Source organism: Anomaloglossus baeobatrachus, chromosome 11 (assembly GCF_048569485.1).
Source record: "Anomaloglossus baeobatrachus isolate aAnoBae1 chromosome 11, aAnoBae1.hap1, whole genome shotgun sequence".
Lineage (NCBI taxonomy): Eukaryota > Metazoa > Chordata > Amphibia > Anura > Aromobatidae > Anomaloglossus > Anomaloglossus baeobatrachus.
Window position 1 is genome coordinate 107,114,798 of NC_134363.1, and position 20,731 is coordinate 107,135,528.

General features: G+C 47.1%; 1 protein-coding gene across 2 annotated transcripts in view; it reads right to left on the reverse strand.

Annotated features, from left to right (window-relative positions):
* LOC142256081 (NXPE family member 1-like) overlaps positions 1-20,731 on the reverse strand; it is a 533,261-nt gene that overhangs the window by 205,938 nt on the left and 306,592 nt on the right. Inside the window, exon 1 of one of the 2 annotated variants that reach the window (XM_075327594.1) lies at positions 15,033-15,115. The exons of the other annotated variant lie outside the window; for it this stretch is intronic. Coding sequence (XP_075183709.1) covers positions 15,033-15,039 — 7 coding nt within the window. The 5' untranslated portion in view covers positions 15,040-15,115. Of the gene's footprint in view, positions 1-15,032; positions 15,116-20,731 lie in introns of those variants that run through there. 2 annotated transcript variants of the gene reach the window in all.

A 20,731-nucleotide genomic window follows, 5' to 3' on the forward strand; every position in this document is an offset into this window, starting at 1 on the left:
CAGGATGATATAGGGATGTATTGTGACATTAGTATTGCCAACCGGATCCATCAAAGGGTAGATGCCTATACCTGAGTAGCTTACGGGGGATTCAGACATCCCCTCATTGACCTAAGTTGGAACCGTACCTAATATGATCATTAGTAATACCATGTTAGTAAATGGTTATAGGGTCATTGAACGCAGTTATTACCACCCAATTAAGGGGGGGGGTGTATAGGAGATGTGATATTAATTTGTTATTGCTCAAAAGGAGGGCACACAGATAACTTATGTATGCAATCATATGATATGATATAAAAGTTACCAGTAAATTCGTTACTGCAACTAAGGACCCCTCTTCAATTTTGTGGGTCTGATTGTATAACTGGAAGGTCTACTACAGACACAGTATTCCTGAATGGGACGGCTAAGTATCAGTTTGTTACTGGATAAAGGGTGTAAAGCATATTGTTTCATTTAGGCCATCAGGATGTACAGAGTCCATCCAAAAGATCCATCTCGCCTCTCTTTGCAACAGAAGGACATCCCAATCCCCTTTCCTCTCAGGTTCCGGTTCTGTTTCTATGGATTTAAACAGGGCACCCTCCATTTTGCCTGCATGATGAAGATTCATATGCCGTGCTATTGGTGTGTCGCGTTGGTTGCGGACATCACCAAGGTGTTCGCCAATGCGTACTCGAAATTGTCTCTTAGTTTTGCCGATATAATTTTTTGGACAGCCACAACTAAAGAGATAGATGACACCTTGGGTCCGACAATTGGCAAAGTTTCTGTTTGAATATGTTCTTCCTGTTTTAGCACTTTGAAATGTGTTAGATGGAGAGATAAATTTGCAAAACTTGCAAGCCCCACATCGGAAGGTGCCATTATCACGTGACCTGAGCCATGCACTTCCGAGCATCTCGGGGGCCACATAGTGGCTTTTGACCACATAATCCCCCAGGTTGCGGCCTTTACGGAACATCACTGATGGGCAGGGGAGAATGTTATCCTTCAGGTCTGGGTCTTGTTTTAAAATACCCCAGTATTTTCTGAGGATTTTCATTACCTGTTTGTTTTGATCGTCAAAAGTACCCACTAATCTAGTCATCCCTTTTGTTTCCTTAATCGTCTTACTATTTAGTAATTCGTGTCTATCCCTAGCTACTGCAAAATTAAAGGCCTTGTGGACGACATTCTTGCGATATCCCCTATCAAGGAACCTTTTAGTCAATTGTCCAGCCTGTCTCCTGAACTCCTGGTTATCCGAACAGTTCCTGCGAATACGTAGAAATTGGCCCTTAGGTATACCTCTTTTTAAACTGTCTGGATGATGACTATCCCAATGGAGAAAGCTGTTGGTGGCACTAGGTTTTCTGTACAAAGTTGTCTGCAAAGTTCCATCCGGATTCTTTTTGATAAAAATATCCAAGAACGCAAGTCTGTCGCCCCCTATTTCAAAAGTGAATTTGAGTCCTATTTGGTTCATGTTTAGTTCTTCCACAAATTTTTTAAAGGATTGAATACTACCGTCCCAGATAACCAGTATATCGTCTATATACCTGCCCCAGAAAAAAATCCGGGAGCAGTGGTTATCCCCATCGTCTTTGAATACGACGGTATTCTCCCACCAGCCCAGGAGCAAGTTAGCGTACGTAGGGGCACACGGGCTCCCCATTGCTGTGCCCCTGAACTGGTGGTAGAATCTAGAGTTAAACATAAATGCGTTCTTGGTAAGGATGAAATATAGAAGTTCTCCAATAAACTTGTTGTGTGCCCCCATTTGGTTCCCACGCATACTGAGGAAGTAGTTCACGGCTTCCATCCCCTTATCATGAGGAATACTCGTGTAAAGGGACTCAACATCAATTGAGGTGAGTATCATGTTCTCTTCAAGGGTAATGTCCTCTATTTTTACCAGTAAATCCAAGGTATCACGTATATATGACGGCAGGCTGGTGACAAAAGATCTTAATATCTGGTCTACGTATGTACTGCTGTTCTGAGTTAAGGAATCGATTCCGGATACTATTGGCCTCCCCTTAATGGGGTTGGTTCCTTTGTGTATTTTGGGGATGGCATAGAAAGTGGCTAGTTTAGGTGGCGAGGTAACAAGAAGTCATACTCATTGGACGAGATGAGTTTCTGTTGCTTTGCCATGTCTAGTATTTGTTTAAGTTGCAAATAGTATTGAGGAGTAGGGTCTCCTGTGAGTCGTTCGTATGATTTGTGGTCCCTTAGTAGTTGGGTGCACATACATACATGCGTCTCTCGGTCAAGGATCACTATATTTCCCCCTTTGTCTGAGGGTTTGATTACTATATTAGTGTTACATTCCAAACCTCGTATGGCTTCCCTCTCATCTACAGTGACGTTAGATATTGTTGCATGCTTTTTAGGGTGAATCATTTTTAGATCATCTGTAACGATATTACTAAAAAGAACGAGATTAGCATAGTCACCCAAATGAGGTGCCTTTTTACTTTTCTTTTTCAAGGTGGAGAAGGGACCCTCTCCCACATTATATGTGCCTTCATTTTCAAGTTCGATAAGAATATCAATGTCTGCCAGCATATCCAAAGGTACCCCCAGTTGCTGGCTCCTCTTCTTATTCTCCACCGCAAAATGTTTTCTCCATTTCAGTTTTCTTATAAACAGATGAACGTCTTTTACCCAGCTAAAGGAGTCAAAACGTGTGGTAGGTATAAAGGATAACCCTGCTCTGAGTACTTTTTCTTCGTTGGCTGACAAGGTATATTTGGATAGATTTACTATTTGCAACTCAAATTCTCTGTTCATGGCAAGAGTGTTTATTTGGGTCTCATATCCACCCCACTTCGGAGATTGTAATGGTTGGTTCTGCCCTGTTCTAAAAAAGAAGAGGAAGGTAGGGATCCAGAGGAAGAGGGTGAAGATGCTGATGGTGCGGTACGGTATTTCTCAACCGAAGTCTTCAATAATAGTTATGCTATCATTGAAGACTTCGCTTGAGAAATACCGTACCACACTAAAAGACAGAAAGCATAAGAGGTTTGCCAGAGACCTGGCAGATTTCAGAGACAGACAGGCATATAGCTTTCTGAATAAAACAACCTCTACAGTGGAAATATCGTCAACTGACGGTGAAACATCCGATACCGATTCAAGGTCATACCATTCCGGGGATTATAGATACCAACAGAGGAGACGATGGAGAGGTCAAGGAAATTGGAGACGAGGAAGAGGCCAGGGGTACCAGAATACAAGATATCAGAACGATGGGAACGCAGTAAGACCTTATGCACCATCAGCATCTTCACCCTTTTCCTCTGGAACCCTACCTTCCTCTTCTTTTTTAGAACAGGGCAGAACCAACCATTACAATCTCCAAAGTGGGGTGGATATGAGACCCAATTAAACACTCTTGCCATGAACAGAGAATTTGAGTTGCAAATAGTAAATCTATCCAAATATACATTGTCAGCTAACGAAGAAAAAGTACTCAGAGCAGGGTTATCCTTTATACCTACCACACGTTTTGACTCCTTTAGCTGGGTAAAAGACGTTCATCTGTTTATAAGAAAGCTGAAATGGAGAAAACATTTTGCGGTGGAGAATAAGAAGAGGAGCCAGCAACTGGGGGTACCTTTGGATATGCTGGCAGACATTGATATTCTTATCGAACTTGAAAATGAAGGCACATATAATGTGGGAGAGGGTCCCTTCTCCACCTTGAAAAAGAAAAGTAAAAAGGCACCTCCTTTGGGTGACTATGCTAATCTCGATCTGTTTTGTAATATCATTACAGATGAGATAAAAATGATTCACCCTAAAAAGCATGCAACAATATCTAACGTCACTGTAGATGAGAGGGAAGCCATGCGAGGTTTGGAATGTAACACTAATATAGTAATCAAACCCTCAGACAAAGGGGGAAATATAGTGATCTTTGACCGAGAGACATATGTATGTATGTGCACCCAACTACTAAGGGACCACAAATCATACGAACGACTCACAGGAGACCCTACTCCTCAATACTATTTGCAACTTAAACAAATACTAGACATGGCAAAGCAACAGAAACTCATCTCGTCCAATGAGTATGACTTCTTGTTACCTCGCCACCCTAAACTAGCCACTTTCTATGCCATCCCCAAAATACACAAAGGAACCAACCCCATTAAGGGGAGGCCAATAGTATCCGGAATCGATTCCTTAACTCAGAACAGCAGTACATACGTAGACCAGATATTAAGATCTTTTGTCACCAGCCTGCCGTCATATATACGTGATACCTTGGATTTACTGGCAAAAATAGAGGACATTACCCTTGAAGAGAACATGATACTCACCTCAATTGATGTTGAGTCCCTTTACACGAGTATTCCTCATGATAAGGGGATGGAAGCCGTGAACTACATCCTCAGTATGCGTGGGAACCAAATGGGGGCACACAACAAGTTTATTGGAGAACTTCTGTATTTCATCCTTACCAAGAACGCATTTATGTTTAACTCTAGATTCTACCACCAGCTCAGGGGCACAGCAATGGGGAGCCCGTGTGCCCCTACGTACGCTAACTTGCTCCTGGGCTGGTGGGAGAATACCGTCGTATTCAAAGACGATGGGGATAACCACTGCTCCCGGATTTTTTTCTGGGGCAGGTATATAGACGATATACTGGTTATCTGGGACGGTAGTATTCAATCCTTTAAAGAATTTGTTTAAAAAAGCTGTGGATAAACAAGCGCCAATAGGGTCTTACCCAACAAAATGTAGGGAGGGGAGGGGGGAGTAATGCTACTCACCAGATGTGGTTGTGAAAGTCACAACCACTATATCAGCATGAATAATCGATCCACGGCTGCAGCCACCCAGTGGCAGATAACAGAAGACAATAGAAGTTGGTGTTTGATGCCGCGCCAAAGGATCACTAGTTCAGATAGTCAGACCAATGTCACTTTATTTTCATCCAGGTCAAAGACCTGGATGAAAATAAAGTGACATTGGTCTGACTATCTGAACTAGTGATCCTTTGGCGCGGCATCAAACACCAACTTCTATTGTCTTCTGTTATTTAAAGAATTTGTGGAAGAACTAAACATGAACCAAATAGGACTCAAATTCACTTTTGAAATAGGGGGCGACAGACTTGCGTTCTTGGATATTTTTATCAAAAAGAATCCGGATGGAACTTTGCAGACAACTTTGTACAGAAAACCTAGTGCCACCAACAGCTTTCTCCATTGGGATAGTCATCATCCAGACAGTTTAAAAAGAGGTATACCTAAGGGCCAATTTCTACGTATTCGCAGGAACTGTTCGGATAACCAGGAGTTCAGGAGACAGGCTGGACAATTGACTAAAAGGTTCCTCGATAGGGGATATCCCAAGAATGTCGTCCACAAGGCCTTTAATTTTGCAGTAGCTAGGGATAGACACGAATTACTAAATAGTAAGACGATTAAGGAAACAAAAGGGATGACTAGATTAGTGGGTACTTTTGACGATCAAAACAAACAGGTAATGAAAATCCTCAGAAAATACTGGGGTATTTTAAAACAAGACCCAGACCTGAAGGATAACATTCTCCCCTACCCATCAGTGACATTCCATAAAGGCCGCAACCTGAGGGATTATGTGGTCAAAAGCCACTATGTGGCCCCCGAGATGCTCGGAAGTGCATGGCTCAGGTTACGTGATAATGGCACCTTCCGATGTGGGGCTTGCAAGTTTTGCAAATTTATCTCTCCATCTAACACATTTCAAAGTGCTAAAACAGGAAGAACATATTCAAACAGAAACTTTGCCAATTGTCGGACCCAAGGTGTCATCTATCTCTTTAGTTGTGGCTGTCCAGAAAATGATATCGGCAAAACTAAGAGACAATTTCGAGTACGCATTGGCGAACACCTTGGTGATGTCCGCAACCAACGCGACACACCAATAGCACGGCATATGAATCTTCATCATGCAGGCAAAATGGAGGGTGCCCTGTTTAAATCCATAGAAACAGTACCGGAACCTGAGAGGAAAGGGGATTGGGATGTCCTTCTGTTGCAAAGAGAGGCGAGATGGATCTTTTGGATGGACTCTGTACATCCTGATGGCCTGAATGAAACAATAAGCTTTACGCCCTTTATCCAGTAACAAACTGATACTTAGCCATCACATTCAGGAATACTGTGTCTGTAGTAGACCTTCCAGTTATACAATCAGACCCACAAAATTGAAGAGGGGCCCTTAGTTGCAGTAACGAATTTACTGGTAACTTTTATATCATATCATATAATTGCATACATAAGTTATCTGTGTGCCCTCCTTTTGAGCAATAACAAATTAATATCAAATCTCCTATACACCCCCCCCCCTTAATTGGGTGGTAATAACTGCGTTCAATGACCCTATAACCACTTACTAACATGGTATTACTAATGATCATATTAGGTACGGTTCCAACTTAGGTCAGTGAGGGGATGTCTGAATCCCCCTTAAGCTACTCAGGTATAGGCATCTACCCTTTGATGGATCCGGTTGGCAATACTAATGTCACAATACATCCCTATATCATCCTGAAGTACTTGTTGTTGCTTATTATAAGGTGTCCAATTAGTGTGGCTGATATAGCCCCATCATATCGTATGGCCATGTAAGCGCCAGCAGTCGTTGATATTATAGCTGTCAACATTGCACTGCGCATGCGCGGACACTTTGTGTTAATCCCAGCAACCGGGAACTGATGTTTGCCGGCTCTGGGGACGTGAATAATGGATGCACATCACTCGATCACATGACCGGATGTGATGCGAGCGGCTTCCCACATTCTGGGATGATGAGACAAGTGGCGCTACGTCACTTCCGGTTTCCTTTCATGGTGGCGTCAAAACTTGCTTTAAATTGCCCACCTTGCCCCACTGGGTCAGCGATCACTGGACGCCACACCTGGTTTCTCCCACACGGACCTGTTTAAGGTAGGATCTCCACAATCCTCTTTGACAATTGAAGTAACATGTGCTGAATGGAGGCTGATGTACATATAATTGTATTGTAGATACTGGTTGCTGTGGTTCCCTATGGTTATTCCTTGCCCCACTGTGGGACAGCGACTAGGTATGTGGTCCTTTATTCATGGGGAGAGAGGAAGGATGTGTTTATATATGTATTTCTAAATGTATCCCTCTGTCCACACAGGATTTATTTTGGGCACTTGTACTTCTCCTCTGACATTGGTGGCTGCATAAGCATTTCATGGCCGTTGGTAAATAGGTTACCAGTCGAAGATATTCACTTTGGCTGATGTATATAAGGTATCGCTGTACTGTTCTATGTGCCACGATATATCCAGCAGGTTGTTTCTCTTCCTGGTGCTAATTGAAGTCATCTGTATTACTGTGTGTTTTTACAGTGCAATTGTTCCTACTATGGGCTAGATGTATTTAGCCACACCCCACAGTCCTTATTCTGAGCGACGTAACGTATATCCCAGGGTGGATTAGGCACAAATATCCCAGGTATTTTAATACTGGTGTTTGAACATAAAGTACCCACTAGGGTATGAGTTCTGAAATGCTTAAAACAGTACATAAACTTGTGTTTAATTTTTTTATCAGGGTCCAGTTCTGATTGTGCATATTATTAATCCGTGAGTAAGACAGGAACCTCTACTCAGAAAGGTACTGTCTGTAGCATGCATGGTTCTTATCATATATAAAAAACTGGCCTTGCTTCGGCTGATAATGTGTTTACCTGTATAGGTGAAAAAGTCATCCTGACAAGCCCCATGATAGACCAGCTGAGTAGGCAGCTTATTATCATCCTATACCCCTCTGAAGTGAACAATATCTACCACTGCTGGTTAGTATTGGTGTTCATTTTCAGTACCTACATGTGCTATTTCAATGGATCATTGGACGTTGTCACTAATATAGGTTTAATTTGTTATGTTTGTCACAGATTTGTTCAAAATTGGATACTTCTTTCAAGAACATGTTGAAAAGCCCCTGATGAGCCCCTGAATATTGACAAGGGCGAAACGCGTCGGGCATTTCTTGAACTAGTTTATATATGGAATATGAACTATGTCTCTATTTGACAAATTGTATTGTGGTTATAATTAATGTGTCTCTTACCTCTAACATTTATACTGAGCACATGGACTCATAAATATATGACGACTTCCCTAGGCCCCATACCCTCACTCACCCAAGTGGTGATACAGACAAATTAGCCACTGTGGACTGAGCACCTCTTCCTCACTGTGGTGTTACTACTTTAGGGGTTGATTCTATCTAATAGGGGTTACATCTTACCCGGTAGGGAGGGCCTTACTCAGGGTTAGCCGTCGTGGAACGGGGGCGTCTTCACATTAGGACGCCGACCCCGTCGTTGAGGAAGGGCTAGGTCAGGGAAGTTCTTTCTTCCTCCTTTTCTCAAACCTCCAATTTTAATACGTGTTTGTACGTGATTTTGATTAATAAAATTCTATATAATTTTTTTAAAGTAGTTAGACTCTGGTTTTGGCTAAATATCTACTTTACGCAAATTGTATTGGTATATAATAGTATAATGGCTTAGTAACAAATGAGTTTGAGTGTGCAATGCAGGCAGACGTGCTGCAAATATCTTTGCACTAGTGAGACAATACAGAAGTCCAACAGCCACTTTTAGGATGCCACTAAGTTTCCTCAGTGTTTGCTAGTATAATGGCTTAGTAACAATGAGTTTGAGTGTGCAAAGGGCAGGAGGGTACAGTGGCAGGGTTATGGGTCTGGGTAGAGGAAAGGAAGCCTCCCTTTCTATCCCTCCTAATGGGAAAATGCAGCGAGGAAATCCCTGACCTTAGCTGCACAGACGCTGTCATCTTGTGTAGCTGTTAAAATCTGTTTTCACGGCCCTGACTGTCACCTATGGCTCTGACCCTGCCGGTATTACCCTTACAAGGGCTGAAAGAAACTTCTATCCCTATTCTGTATAGCGCTTTGTATAGAGCGTACATAGCAGTATCGGAGACAGGAGCTACGCCAGCGGTGACTGACACCAAGACGGAGAAGGCAGATAATGGCGTGCTGGAGGAAAATGTCCGGTTTTATAATGCAGGGACATGTGACATGGACATCCTATCACACATGCCGTTTCTTCTCTGGCTAAAAGTCCACTTAGCTGTGTGTGTGTCTGGGATTGGCTGACATGCTGACCCGCCCCACTACATGCGCGCGCTTAGGGAAGGAAGACAAGGAAAAAAAAAAAAAAATGGCGATCGCCATTATCCAAACAGCAGTGATCTGAATGCGCTGTTCCCGCACACTATACACTGAAATTTCATAATAGTGTGAGTCACAGAGTGACTTACACTATTACAGCGGAAAGCCAGCTAGTAATTAGCTTGTCTTTTTGCTGCTAGAACCGTTCTCGAACGTATCTAGAACTATCGAGCTTTAGCAAAAACCTCGAGTTCTAGTTTGATCCAGAACAGCCCCCAAAATCACTCGAGCCGCGAACTGGAGAACCTCGAACCGCGAACCGCGCTCAACTCTAATTATGTCTCTCCAATGCTACACACAGAGATACAAGAGATTCCCGCTCTAGTATTACTTTGTTACAAGCGTTCAGATGCAGCAGAAACCGAAAGGGGGACGCAACCGATCATTACAGAGTAGTATAGATGTGTATTCAGCACTGAAGTGAGAGAAACTTGTATGAAAACCAGCAACACCTTCTATGTATCTCTCCGCCTCTCGTTTTCTCACCTTCTGCCTCCCCCAACTCTTAATAGAACTCAAAGGGCAGCTATATTTGACAACACAGTAAGCTTACAATCCATTTTATTTGAGCAAGGTTGATTTTGTAGTTTTTCTGATTTTGTGTACCATTTTTCTCATACTTTAAAAGTCAGATGTAAGAGATAAAGTAGCTCGTCATAAGTGGAGAAGGAAGCATGTCCTTTGGATATAAACACCCCTTTTAAAATGCCAAGTTTTTGTGTTGTAAAAAAAAATTAGACCAAAACCAATAATCTCAGAACTTCATTCACCTTTATTGTTGTTAACCATAAATTTTAGAATTCAGTTGAAAAATTAACTGAAATCTTTTTGGGTGCAAAAAGGAAACTAAATAACTAAAAATAACTTCGCTAACATGGTTGTACAACTATGCACACCCTTAAATTAATACTTTGTTAAAGTACTCTTTGAATTTATCTCAATATTCAGTCTTTTTTTGTAGGAGTCTATTAATATGGCACATCTAGAATTGGCAATCTGTGTTAATCCTGCCATAATGCCACTGCAGGCTTGAAGTTCAACACTGAACACAACCACATATCCAATTAGAAGAGAGTGTTCACAATTATGAAACTAATGTATTTTAGATTTTTGTTATTTTTATTTTTCCCTTAAAATTATTTCAGCTTGTTTCTTAATGGAATTGTTGAGATTCTGGCAGACATTAAGGGTTGAAAAAGTTGTGAAATGTGTTGTGAATGTCGTCTGTGTGGGTGCAGTTCCGGAGCTCCCTCTGGTGGCCAGGAATGGTAGTGGAGTTGAAACTGAGCCTGTGACTCAGGCAGGTGTCGACGTTAATTGGGAATTGGGGAAGTCCTATTGCAGACAAGTCTGGTCTATATAGGAGAGCATTTTCTGCCCTGCGGGCGCCGGTTATGATTGTATTTTCCTCAGCCTCTGTTCCTGGCTTGGAGTTTTGTCCTTCCCTGTTTCCCTGGGCAAGACTTATGCAGATAAGTTTTCAGTTTTTTCTTTGCTTCTTGGTTTAGACCTTAGGGTGGTTGTTTTTCCTTGTTTGCTGTGTATCTGTTTTCTTGCAGTTGAAGTTTGGTTTCTCTTGTGTTGTGAACATGGGGGTTCCCCCTGTGCTAGCTCTCCTACAGGAAAAGGGATTTTATCCCTGTCTGATTTGATTATTTGCTGTTCTGTATTTTTGTGCTCTTTTTTGTATTTTCTTCTCCCTTTATTTACAGGAATACCTGATATACTGGGGGTGAGGTCGTATGACCTCCAGGGCCATTTTTACTATCAGGAGTTTGGAATTTTTCTTTAGGAATTTTGCACTGACCACAATCAGTTCCTTTCCTTTTCTTTGTATCACGTTAGTTGGTCCTCACTTTTGCTAAATCTATTTTTCCTATCAGAGTATTGTTTTTTTTATATCACCGTAATCTTTATATGTTGTGGGCTATCTACTTCTTTGGGGACTACTCTGAGGCAAGGTAGATTTCCTCATTTCATTCTGTGAGGCGTAGCTAGTTTAGTGTGGTCTGATAGTTAGGGGATTGCGGTCAGCCCAGGTTCCAACTACTCCCCTTTCTTGGTGTTTTTTCACCAATGAGAGTTTTTTGTAATCTTCCACGGTTACCAGATCATAACAGTATAACCGGCTTAATAAAGAAAAAAGGTACTCAAAAGAATGGAAAATATTCTTTTTATCTCCATATATTTTTCCTCTTTTTCTTTGGCTACCGTGGAAGCTTTTATACTAACATGATTACTAAACAGCTGGCTGAGCGTGTTGAGCATCTCTCCTCTGAAGTCCAAGCAATTTCAGCTTATCTTAGACAGGATCCTGTTTCAGAACTTAAAATTCCCGTTCCTGAATTTTTCTTGGGGGATAGATCTAAATTTTTGAACTTTAAAAATAATTGTAAATTGTATTTTTGCCTTAAAGCCTAAGTCCTCTGGGAGTCCCGTGCAGCAGGTTAGGATTGTCATCTCTTTATTGCGCGTTGACCCTCAGGACTGGGCTTTTTCATTGGCTCCTGATGATCTGATTCTTGCTACAGTGGATTCTTTTTTTCAGGCCCTGGGATTATTGTATGATGAACCCAAGGTTATTGATCAAGGAGATAAAGCCTTACTGGCTTTGATCCAGGGTCAGGATCCCGCTGACGTTTTTTGTCAGAAATTCAGAAAGTGGGCGATCCTTACCATGTGGAATGATGATGCCCTTGTGGCACTTTTTCATAAGGGTCTCGCGTATGCAATGAAGGAAGTTATGGTGGGATTTCCTATTCCTTCTGGTCTCGATGCCTCTATGACTTTAGCCATTCAGATTGATAGGCGTTTACGCAAGCGTAAAATGACGCGTGCTGAAGTATTGCTTGTGAATAGGTTTACACAGCCTATGCAGTATGATAGGGTCCTCTCTAATGCTGAGCGGCAGGGTTTTAGACAGAGAAATAAGTTGTGTTTTTTTGTAATGACGCGTCTCACACTATTTCTGTATTCCCAAAACGGGCCAAGAGATTTGCTCGTTCATTTACTGTGGGTACTGTGCAACCTAAATTCCTTTTTTCTGTTTCTCTGATTTGCTGAGTATCCTCATTTTTGGCTAAGGTTCTTTCTTGATTCAGGAGCTACACTGAATTTGATGGATTTTGGTTTTGCTAAGACTTGTGGTTTTCCTATGGTACCTTTACAAACTCCTATTCCTTTAAGGGGCACTGATGCTACTCCCTTAGCTGAAAATAAACCCGTTTTGGACTCAGGTGACTATGAAGGTTGCGCCAGCTCATCAGGAGGATTGTAAATTCGTAGTATTACATAACTTGCACGATGTTTTGGCACTGGGATTCACTTGGTTGCAAACCCATAATCCAGTTCTTGATTGGAGATTCTTGTCTGTGGTTAGTTGGGGTTGTCAATGTGTGCATAATGACCTTTCTGTGTGGTCTATTTCCCCTCTGCCACATGATGTCCCTGAATATTTGTCAGATTTTCTTGACGTGTTTAATGAGACTGGTTCTGATTCTTTGCCCCCCCACAGGGAGTGTGATTGTGCCACTGACTTGTGCCAGGTTGCAAGTTTCCTAAGGGATGGATCTTCAATCTGTCTGTTCCTGGTGTGCCGCCCCCGTGCCAGCAGCTGCCGCTGCTCGGATCCGGGCCTTCTGTGGGTGGCTCGAGGGTCTCCGGACCCGGGGGTCTCGCGGACATGCCGAATAAAAGAGGGGACGTAGATGTACGGGCTAGGCCGTATTAAGTTTGTGATGCCACCCATGGTGTGTGGTGAGGTGGGACACCACCGCTGCTGTTATGGGGCACCCAGGGAAGATGTAGTGGCAGCTGGATGTTAACCCCTCTGTGAGTAGGGATGGTCGCCCCGGGGTCCAGTGTCTTTGTGCAGGGTATAGGGATGGCAAGGGCCGGCGCGCCCGGACGTGCAGGGGGATGTTTGGTTACTCACAGTAAATAAACCACACGAGTCTTTTAGTAAACCAAAGTGCTGGTGGCCGGCCGCTTCGGCCGGTTGCATTCAGGTCCCCCACCCAGGCTGGTGGTTGCTGTCGCTCCTCTGCACTTGCTTTTGTGTATGGTGGACTGCCTGGTCTGGAACTTAGGAGTCTGCTCCTGGCTGGATGTGGCCTAAGACGCTAGTCCGTGGGATCTATGGGCCCTGGCGGTGGCCTTATCCCTATCGGTGGGCTGTTGTCTTCTTTGAGGGACTTTAGGTGGGACAAGACTTATAATCTTGCCCTCAATTGGTTAATTAGCTAGGCCGCTGGTTTCGGTCCTGGCTTCAGGGTCTGAGTACCCCCTCTGTGCTACGGTTTCCGGGTCAGTTCTCTGTGTCGGTACTGGCGGGCACGCCGAATAAAAGGGGAGACATAGATGTACGGGCTAGGCCGTATTAAGTTTGTGACGCCACCCATGGTGTGTGGTGAGGTGGGACACCACCGCTGCTGTTATGGGGCACCCGGGGGAGATGTAGTGGCAGCTGGATGTTAACCCCTCCGTGGATAGGGATGGTCGCCCCGGGACCCAGTGTCATTGTGCAGGGTATAGCGATGGCAAGGGCCGGCGCACCCGGACGTGCAGGTGGGATTATGGTTACTCACAGTAAATGAACCACACGAGTCTTTTAGTAAACCAAAGGGCTAGTGGCCGGCCGCCGTGGCCGATTACATTCAGGTCCCCCAACCAGGCTGGTGGTCGTTGTCCTTTCCTCTGCACTTGCTTTGTGTATGGTGGACTTCAGTCGCCCACCACAGTGCTGCAGCGGTCACCTCCGGGACACTGCTGGGACTTCTCTGAAGGGACCCTTCTGGCAACAGGTATGTCAGGTTCACTTTCACAGGAGTCATGACGCCACTCTCGGTTTTGCGGTCAGGGTGATAGGTGACCGCCACTGCAGTTTAACGAGTGTCTGGGGTTGATGGTAGTTGCAGTTAGGTAGTATGGCCTCCCAAGAGTGAGGCCGGCCCCAGGGGCTCGCGTGTATGTGTTTTGAACAACACGTCGCAGAAGAACTCAGTCTCCATCCAGAAATGTCTTTCAACTGTTTACTCACTTTCTGATGGTAGAGTGAGGAAACCCGGGCAATACTGTGATGAACCAGAGAGAACCAGGTATCCTTCAGGCTGGTATAGGGGTGACTGCTGACTCGCCTTCCTAGCACTTCTTGTTTCAGACAACCTCTGACTTAAAGTACCGTGGGATTCATCCAGGGAAGTCGCAGCTGCCTTTTCTCCCCTTTCTGACCCGTTTTGCTGGCAGTGTGGACCAATTAAAAGATGGCTCCATGCTCGATCCTCCTTATGGGCCCCCTCATTGCTGCAGATGTTTGGGCTCTGTGTTGCTTGGTGTGGAACCTCTAGTTCCCCCACCTGCAGGATTTAGCAGACCACTAAATGGATGTCTGGCTCTAGGGACCTAGAGGCTCTAGGGACTAGAGGCTCTAGGGACCTGTTCCCCGTGCGTGGATCATTACCAGGAGTCCTCGTACTCAAATACTTACTGCTCTCTCTCTTCGGGTGTCTTTCAGACTGACTGGGTGGTAATGTACTCCCCCGCCAGCAGCCACTACACGTGCAGGGTCTGACTAGTGTGCCGCTCTCCGGCGTCCGCACTTCAGACTCGGCTGCTCCACTCCTTTTCCTTTGACTGCCACTGCACACTCTAGCTTCCAGCCCCACTACCACACCACTAGCTGAGATGTGGAGGCCACGCCCCTCCTGGGTCTGCCTAGGGGTCCCCTCTACGGTGTGTGTGTGACCTGGTTACTATGTGTCTGTGCATACACACCCTACTCAGCCTTTGGGATTACCTGTTTGTACTCACCCAGCATGGGTGCAGAACTCAGTGGTGCCTGACCAGGTCAGGGGCGCCACATTCCTACTTAGTTATCAACAGCACGTCCTCGGGCTGCAAAACAATAAAAACTTTAATACAACAGTTCCCACACAGGGAAGGCATTCACATAAAAATATTTAAAACATTTAAAACATACCAGGTACCATTCTTCACCACCCACCACCCACAAGTCCATAACCCACCCAAAAACCGCTCAGGAGGCAAGTCACCGGTCCATTTGGTGACCAGGTCTGGGCCAGCTCTATCCCAGCCTTTCCTCCAATCTTCCTCTCTTAGGGATGGTGGTTAAGGTAGGCCCCATAAACAGGCGTACCAGTGTCTTTGTGGTTGGAGAGCCAGGCCCCATAAACAGACGTGCTCTAGGCTTTTGGACAGCAGGCCCCATCAACAGGCGTGCTTCCTGGTGCTGCAGAGCCAGGCCCCATAACCAGGCGTGCTCTGAGGTTGGTACGCATGTGGTAACTTTTTACACTGCAAGAGTTTGTGGTTATAGCCAGTTCATAACCTTTGGTCCATATTTTAAAGTGCACAAAAACAAGGTGCAACACATCTTAGCAGCAAAATTCTCACAAAAGTTCTTGTGGGTGCATTCTTAAACAGGTAAACATTGCTTCAACTGATAACCAACACTGTCCAAAACATTCTGCTTACACTGACTTTCTCCTAAGACCAGGCTCTTGCTTTTAGGGCTCTGATACCTGGAGGTTTTTACATCTTCATCACGTATTTCTGTATTCTGTGCATCTTTAGGATTTTCAGCATTTACTTCATCACCAACATTTTCAGCATCTTCAGTATCCACTTTTACATTTTTAGCATCCCCTAGTGGCGGTGACTTTGGGGACCTGATGGAAGCTGTAGGGATGTAGCTTGGGCTCTTTTGGCGGGGCACCACATCTAGGGCAAAACAACCCCTTTCAACCTTGTTCCTGGTGAATTTGACAACGTCTCCCATATAGAGGTCTCGATCTGGGTGTCCTCTTGGCAGGTGCGACTGCACATCTCTCCTGGAGACAAAGATGCCTTCTTTAACTCCGGCCTCTACAATAAAGCCGTAGCCTGTGCGCAGATTAAATTCCTCCACTACCCCACGAAGGAGGGGACCTCTGGCCTGGAACCCGGTCTGCCACAGGGACTTCTTCTCTTGCAAATCCCTGGCCTCCACTCGCTCTTTCTCAGGGGTAGGCTGCATAAGGGGGTGTCTTGCCCTCACACGTCGCTGTCCTCTGCGGGTTGGCCTCCTCATCACTATTACTTGGTCTTCAGCCGGTTCCCAGGTCACATACATGCCGGGCATAAAGGCAGTTAACTGTTCCTCGGCAGGGGGTATTGTAACCTCCTCCCAGCGTTGGGGGGACAACAGCGCGACATCAGGGCCTCCCTTACGTGCAAAGGGTGTTGCATCCTCCTCCGGCTACGGGGATGAGCTTTCATTAGCTGACCAGGGTGGTGGACCCCTCTCTGACATGAAGGGGGCTGGGACCACTTCAGGTCTGGATGGCAGCCTGGGGACCAGGTACTTGTCCACCAGGTGCGCCGGGAACTGAGTTTTTAAGTCCCTTTTTAGTCGAGCCGCTTCTTCGGCTGCTTCTGGCAGGAACATAGGGGCGGCATCCCCAGTCAGCGACTGGGGCGCTGTGACCGCTTCTGGTCTGCAGGCAGGGGCTGTATCCCCAGTCAGCGACTGGAGCACTGTGACCACTTCTGGTTGGGTAACCAGGGTAGACAGCATTGCGGCCTGGTCTCGTCTGGCTGAGACAGGAGGCGTTGCGGCCTGGTCTGGTCGGGCCGAGGTAGAAGGCGTTGTGGACTGGTCTGGTCTGGCCGTGGTAGAAGGTGTTGCGGCCTGGTCTGGTCTGGCCGTGAGCACCGCTCTGAGCGTCGCAGCAGGGACCACATCAGGAATCGCAGCAGGGATTGCAGCAGAGATCGCGTCGTCCTACATCACAGCGAGCATTGCAGCGGGCATCGCGGCAGCCTCCGGTGACAACACTGGCGGGGTCAGCACACCCGATCAGGCAGGGGCAGTGTGGGACTCACCCAGGGCCAGGCCGGAGATGCCCTGCAGCAGTGTCGCTATCGCCGGTGTGGACTCCGGATTGGCATGGGCGGCACCTCCACGTGGGCCTCGCTGCCCCGGCATCTGAAGATTCCTTATGGCCAGCACCATCTCCTTCCTCCAAACCTCTCTCTCCCGCCTGCTCTGCTCCTTCATCCTGTCGACCATCCTCTCGACTTCAGCCTCCAGCTCAGTGGCGATCATCGGCCTGGTCCATCCCAGCTCTTCCTGGTCACCGCTTGCAGACGCCATCTTGCTTTGCTCGCCGTTCACCAGGTTCTCCTCACACACTCCGCTCGGCTTCGCTTCCTGCACCAGACTCGAACATTCCTGGTGTTCAGGGGAAGATCCGCCCTCATCTTGCTGTTCTCGCGGGGCCAGAGCGCTCCAGAAGTTCAGGGTCAGCCACACCTCTTCGTGGGCGGTTACTTCTTTTTGCGCGGGCTGCTGTTATTTCTTTGGCGCGCTTTCTGCGGTGGCAATATGGTGGCATTTCAAACTTTTCAGTCAGACCTCCAAAGGTGCACGGTCACCTGTCTTAACAGGTCTAGTCCTTATCCTGTTCGTGACGCCAGATGAGTCGCCCACCACAGTGCTGCAGCGGTCACCTCCGGGACACTGCAGGGACTTCTCTGAAGGGACCCTTCTGGCAACAGGTATGTCATGTTCACTTTCATAGGAGTCGTAACGCCACTCTTGGTTTTGCAGTCAGGGTGATGGGTGACCGCCACTGCAGTTCAACGAGCATCTGGGGTTGATGGTAGTTGCAGTTAGGTGGTATGGCCTCCTGAGAGTGAGGCCGCGCCAGGGGCTTAGGTGTATGTGTGTGGAACAACAGGTCGCCGAACAACTCAGTCTCAGTCCAGAAATGTCTTTCAACTGTTTAATCCCTTTCTGATGGTAGAGTGAGGCGATACTGTGATGAACCAGAGAGAACCAGGTATCCTTCAGACTGGTATAGGGGTGACTGCTGACTCGCCTTCCTAGCACTTCTTGTTTCGGACAACCCCTTACTTAAAGTACCGTGGGATTCATCCAGGGAAGTCGCAGCTGCCTTTTCTCCCCTTTCTGACCTGTTTGCTGGCAGCGTGGACCAAGGAAAAGATGGCTCCAGGTTCGATCCTCCTTATGGGCCCCCTCGCTGCTGCTGATGTGTGGCACCCCTGATCTGGTCAGGCACCCCAGAGTATTGCACCCATGCTGGGGCAGTGCTTCCAGGTAATCTCCAAGTCAAGGATGAGGTGCACACACACACACATAGTGACCAGGTCTCCCACACCATTAGAATGGACCCTCGGGTAGCCAGAAGGGGTTAACTTTCAATTCCCAGCAAGGGGTGTGTCAGAGGCTGGTTGCTAGGAAGCAGGCCAGACAGGAAGAAAAGGAGGAGCAAGAGTCTGGAGCAGAGTGTTCAGGAGTTTGGAAGGGAGCAGAGGGGCTCTCATGCTAGCCAGGCCCTGCGGAGTGCAGTAGCTGAAAACGGGGGGAGAAAGGATACCTGAAAGACACCTAGAGAAGAGAGAGAGGTGGCTGAGTAAGGGGATCCCTGGTATTCCAGCACGCAAGGGGAGACAGATCCCCAGAGCAGACAGCTAATCATCCAGAGCTGCTCAACCTTCAGATGGGGGTACTTCAGGCCCTCACCACCACAGCACAGAGTCCGAGCCAAGCAGAAATCAGTAGGCATATAAGGGGACAGGGCCAGAAGCCATCCCACCAAGGTCACACTGCCGGCAGACGGGCCAGAGAGGGGAGCGGGGTTGGAAACAGCTTCCCTGGAGGAATCCTACCATACTTCAAGTAAGGCATCCTCCCAAACAAAAGGAGTGCAAGGAGGGCGAGTGGACAGCTACACCCAGAACGGCCTTCTGGAATTCCTGGTTCCACCTGGTTATCGCAGTGTCGCCCGGGCATCTCACAGTGACCACCAAACAGAGAGTAAACACGTTAAAAGACTTCTTGAACTGTATTTGAGTCATTCTGCGACTTGTGGTTCCACACACTTACACAGGGCCCTGGGGCTTGCCTCACTCTCGGGAGGCTACTACAACTGACTGCACCCACCATCAGCCCCAGGCTCCCTTTAATCTGCAGTGGCGGTCACCCTGACCGCAATACCGAAAGTGGTGTCACGAAAATCAAAAGAGAAGTTTCCCTACCTGTGACCAGACCGTCCCGTGGAGTCCCTGAAGGTAACGCACCAGACCACTGCAGCAGCCCTGGCTCCACATCTTTCTGGCGTCACGAACAGGATAATCACTAGACCTGTTCAGACAGGTGACCGTGTGCCTCAGAGGTCCGACCGCAAAAATTGAACCGCCGCCATATTGCCATCATCAAAAGCACGCACTGCAGCCCGTGCGAGGTAGAAGAGCACCACCCACGAAGATTTGTGGCCATCCCAGAATCCCTAGAGCGTTCTGACCCCGGAAGTGGAGGGAGCACGCAGATTTTAAAAAAAAAGTAGAAAAGCCGGACCTGGAAGGAAAATGGACGCTGCGGGAGGTAATACCCCTGGTCAGGGCGACACAGCCCAAACGATGCCAGCCCCCAGCGTGGTGAACGCAGCAGCGCCTGGTGCCGGTGCCGCGGTCACAGTAGCGCCAGCCAAAGTCTCCCCGATAATGCTGATTTCCTTACCGTACGTCCCAGGGGCGCACTGGCTGCCCCAATATGCTGGTAAAATAGACACACTGACCGGATTTAAGAAGAAGAGCAACACCCTGCTGGACATGTACGCAATGACCGGTAAGCAGAGGGCCACCGTGGTGCTGGGACAATTGACTGGAGCAGCAGAATTGGAGGCTGAGTCCTGGACCAGTGATGACCGGAGCTCTGTAGAAGCCATCTTTGCCAAACTAGCAGCTGCTTTTGAACACCGCACCGAGGGAGAGCTGAGGACGGCCTTCTATAACTTCCGCCAGAAGCCTGAAGATAGCATAAGAGACTATGCCCTTCGGCTGCAGGCTGCACTATGGGCTCTCAAGCTGGTGGACCCTGTCAGTGATCAGGAAGGAAGCCGGATGATGAAAGAACAATTCTTGCAGGGCCTGCACTCTCCTGATGATGGGAAGCAGATGAAGCTGTGGTCCCTGGAACACCCTGACGTGGACTTTGCCATTCTGAAGGACAGGGCGCGGTGAAAGCACTCCAACCTCCTGCGGACACAGACCCCGTCTCACCAGCATGGCCTACCAGTTCCCTGGCTGCAGGAGCAGAATCCTCGCAGACCCTGGTAACTGCAAAAAGACTCAACACGCCAGCAGAGACCATAAATGCACTATCCTCCCAAGTGCAACAGCTCAGCAAGGACGTCGCACGAATCCTGAAAGCAATTCAGTTGCCCTTAGAAACCAAAGTCCCTCATCGGATCCTGCTAGCTGACAGCCCGGAGGACGTCCCTTGGATGTGGGGGAAAAGAGGTCCTACAGCCCGAGGCAGGAGCAGTGATCGCTATGACTCATCTGGACAACCCATTTGCCATCGTTGCCGGGAGGCAGGCCACTATGCAAGGGCTTGTCCTTTAAACAAGCCAAACCTGGGGCCGAAGGGCCAGTCCTCAGGATTAAGAAGATCAGGCCCAGTTTGCTGCCGTGATCAGTACTTG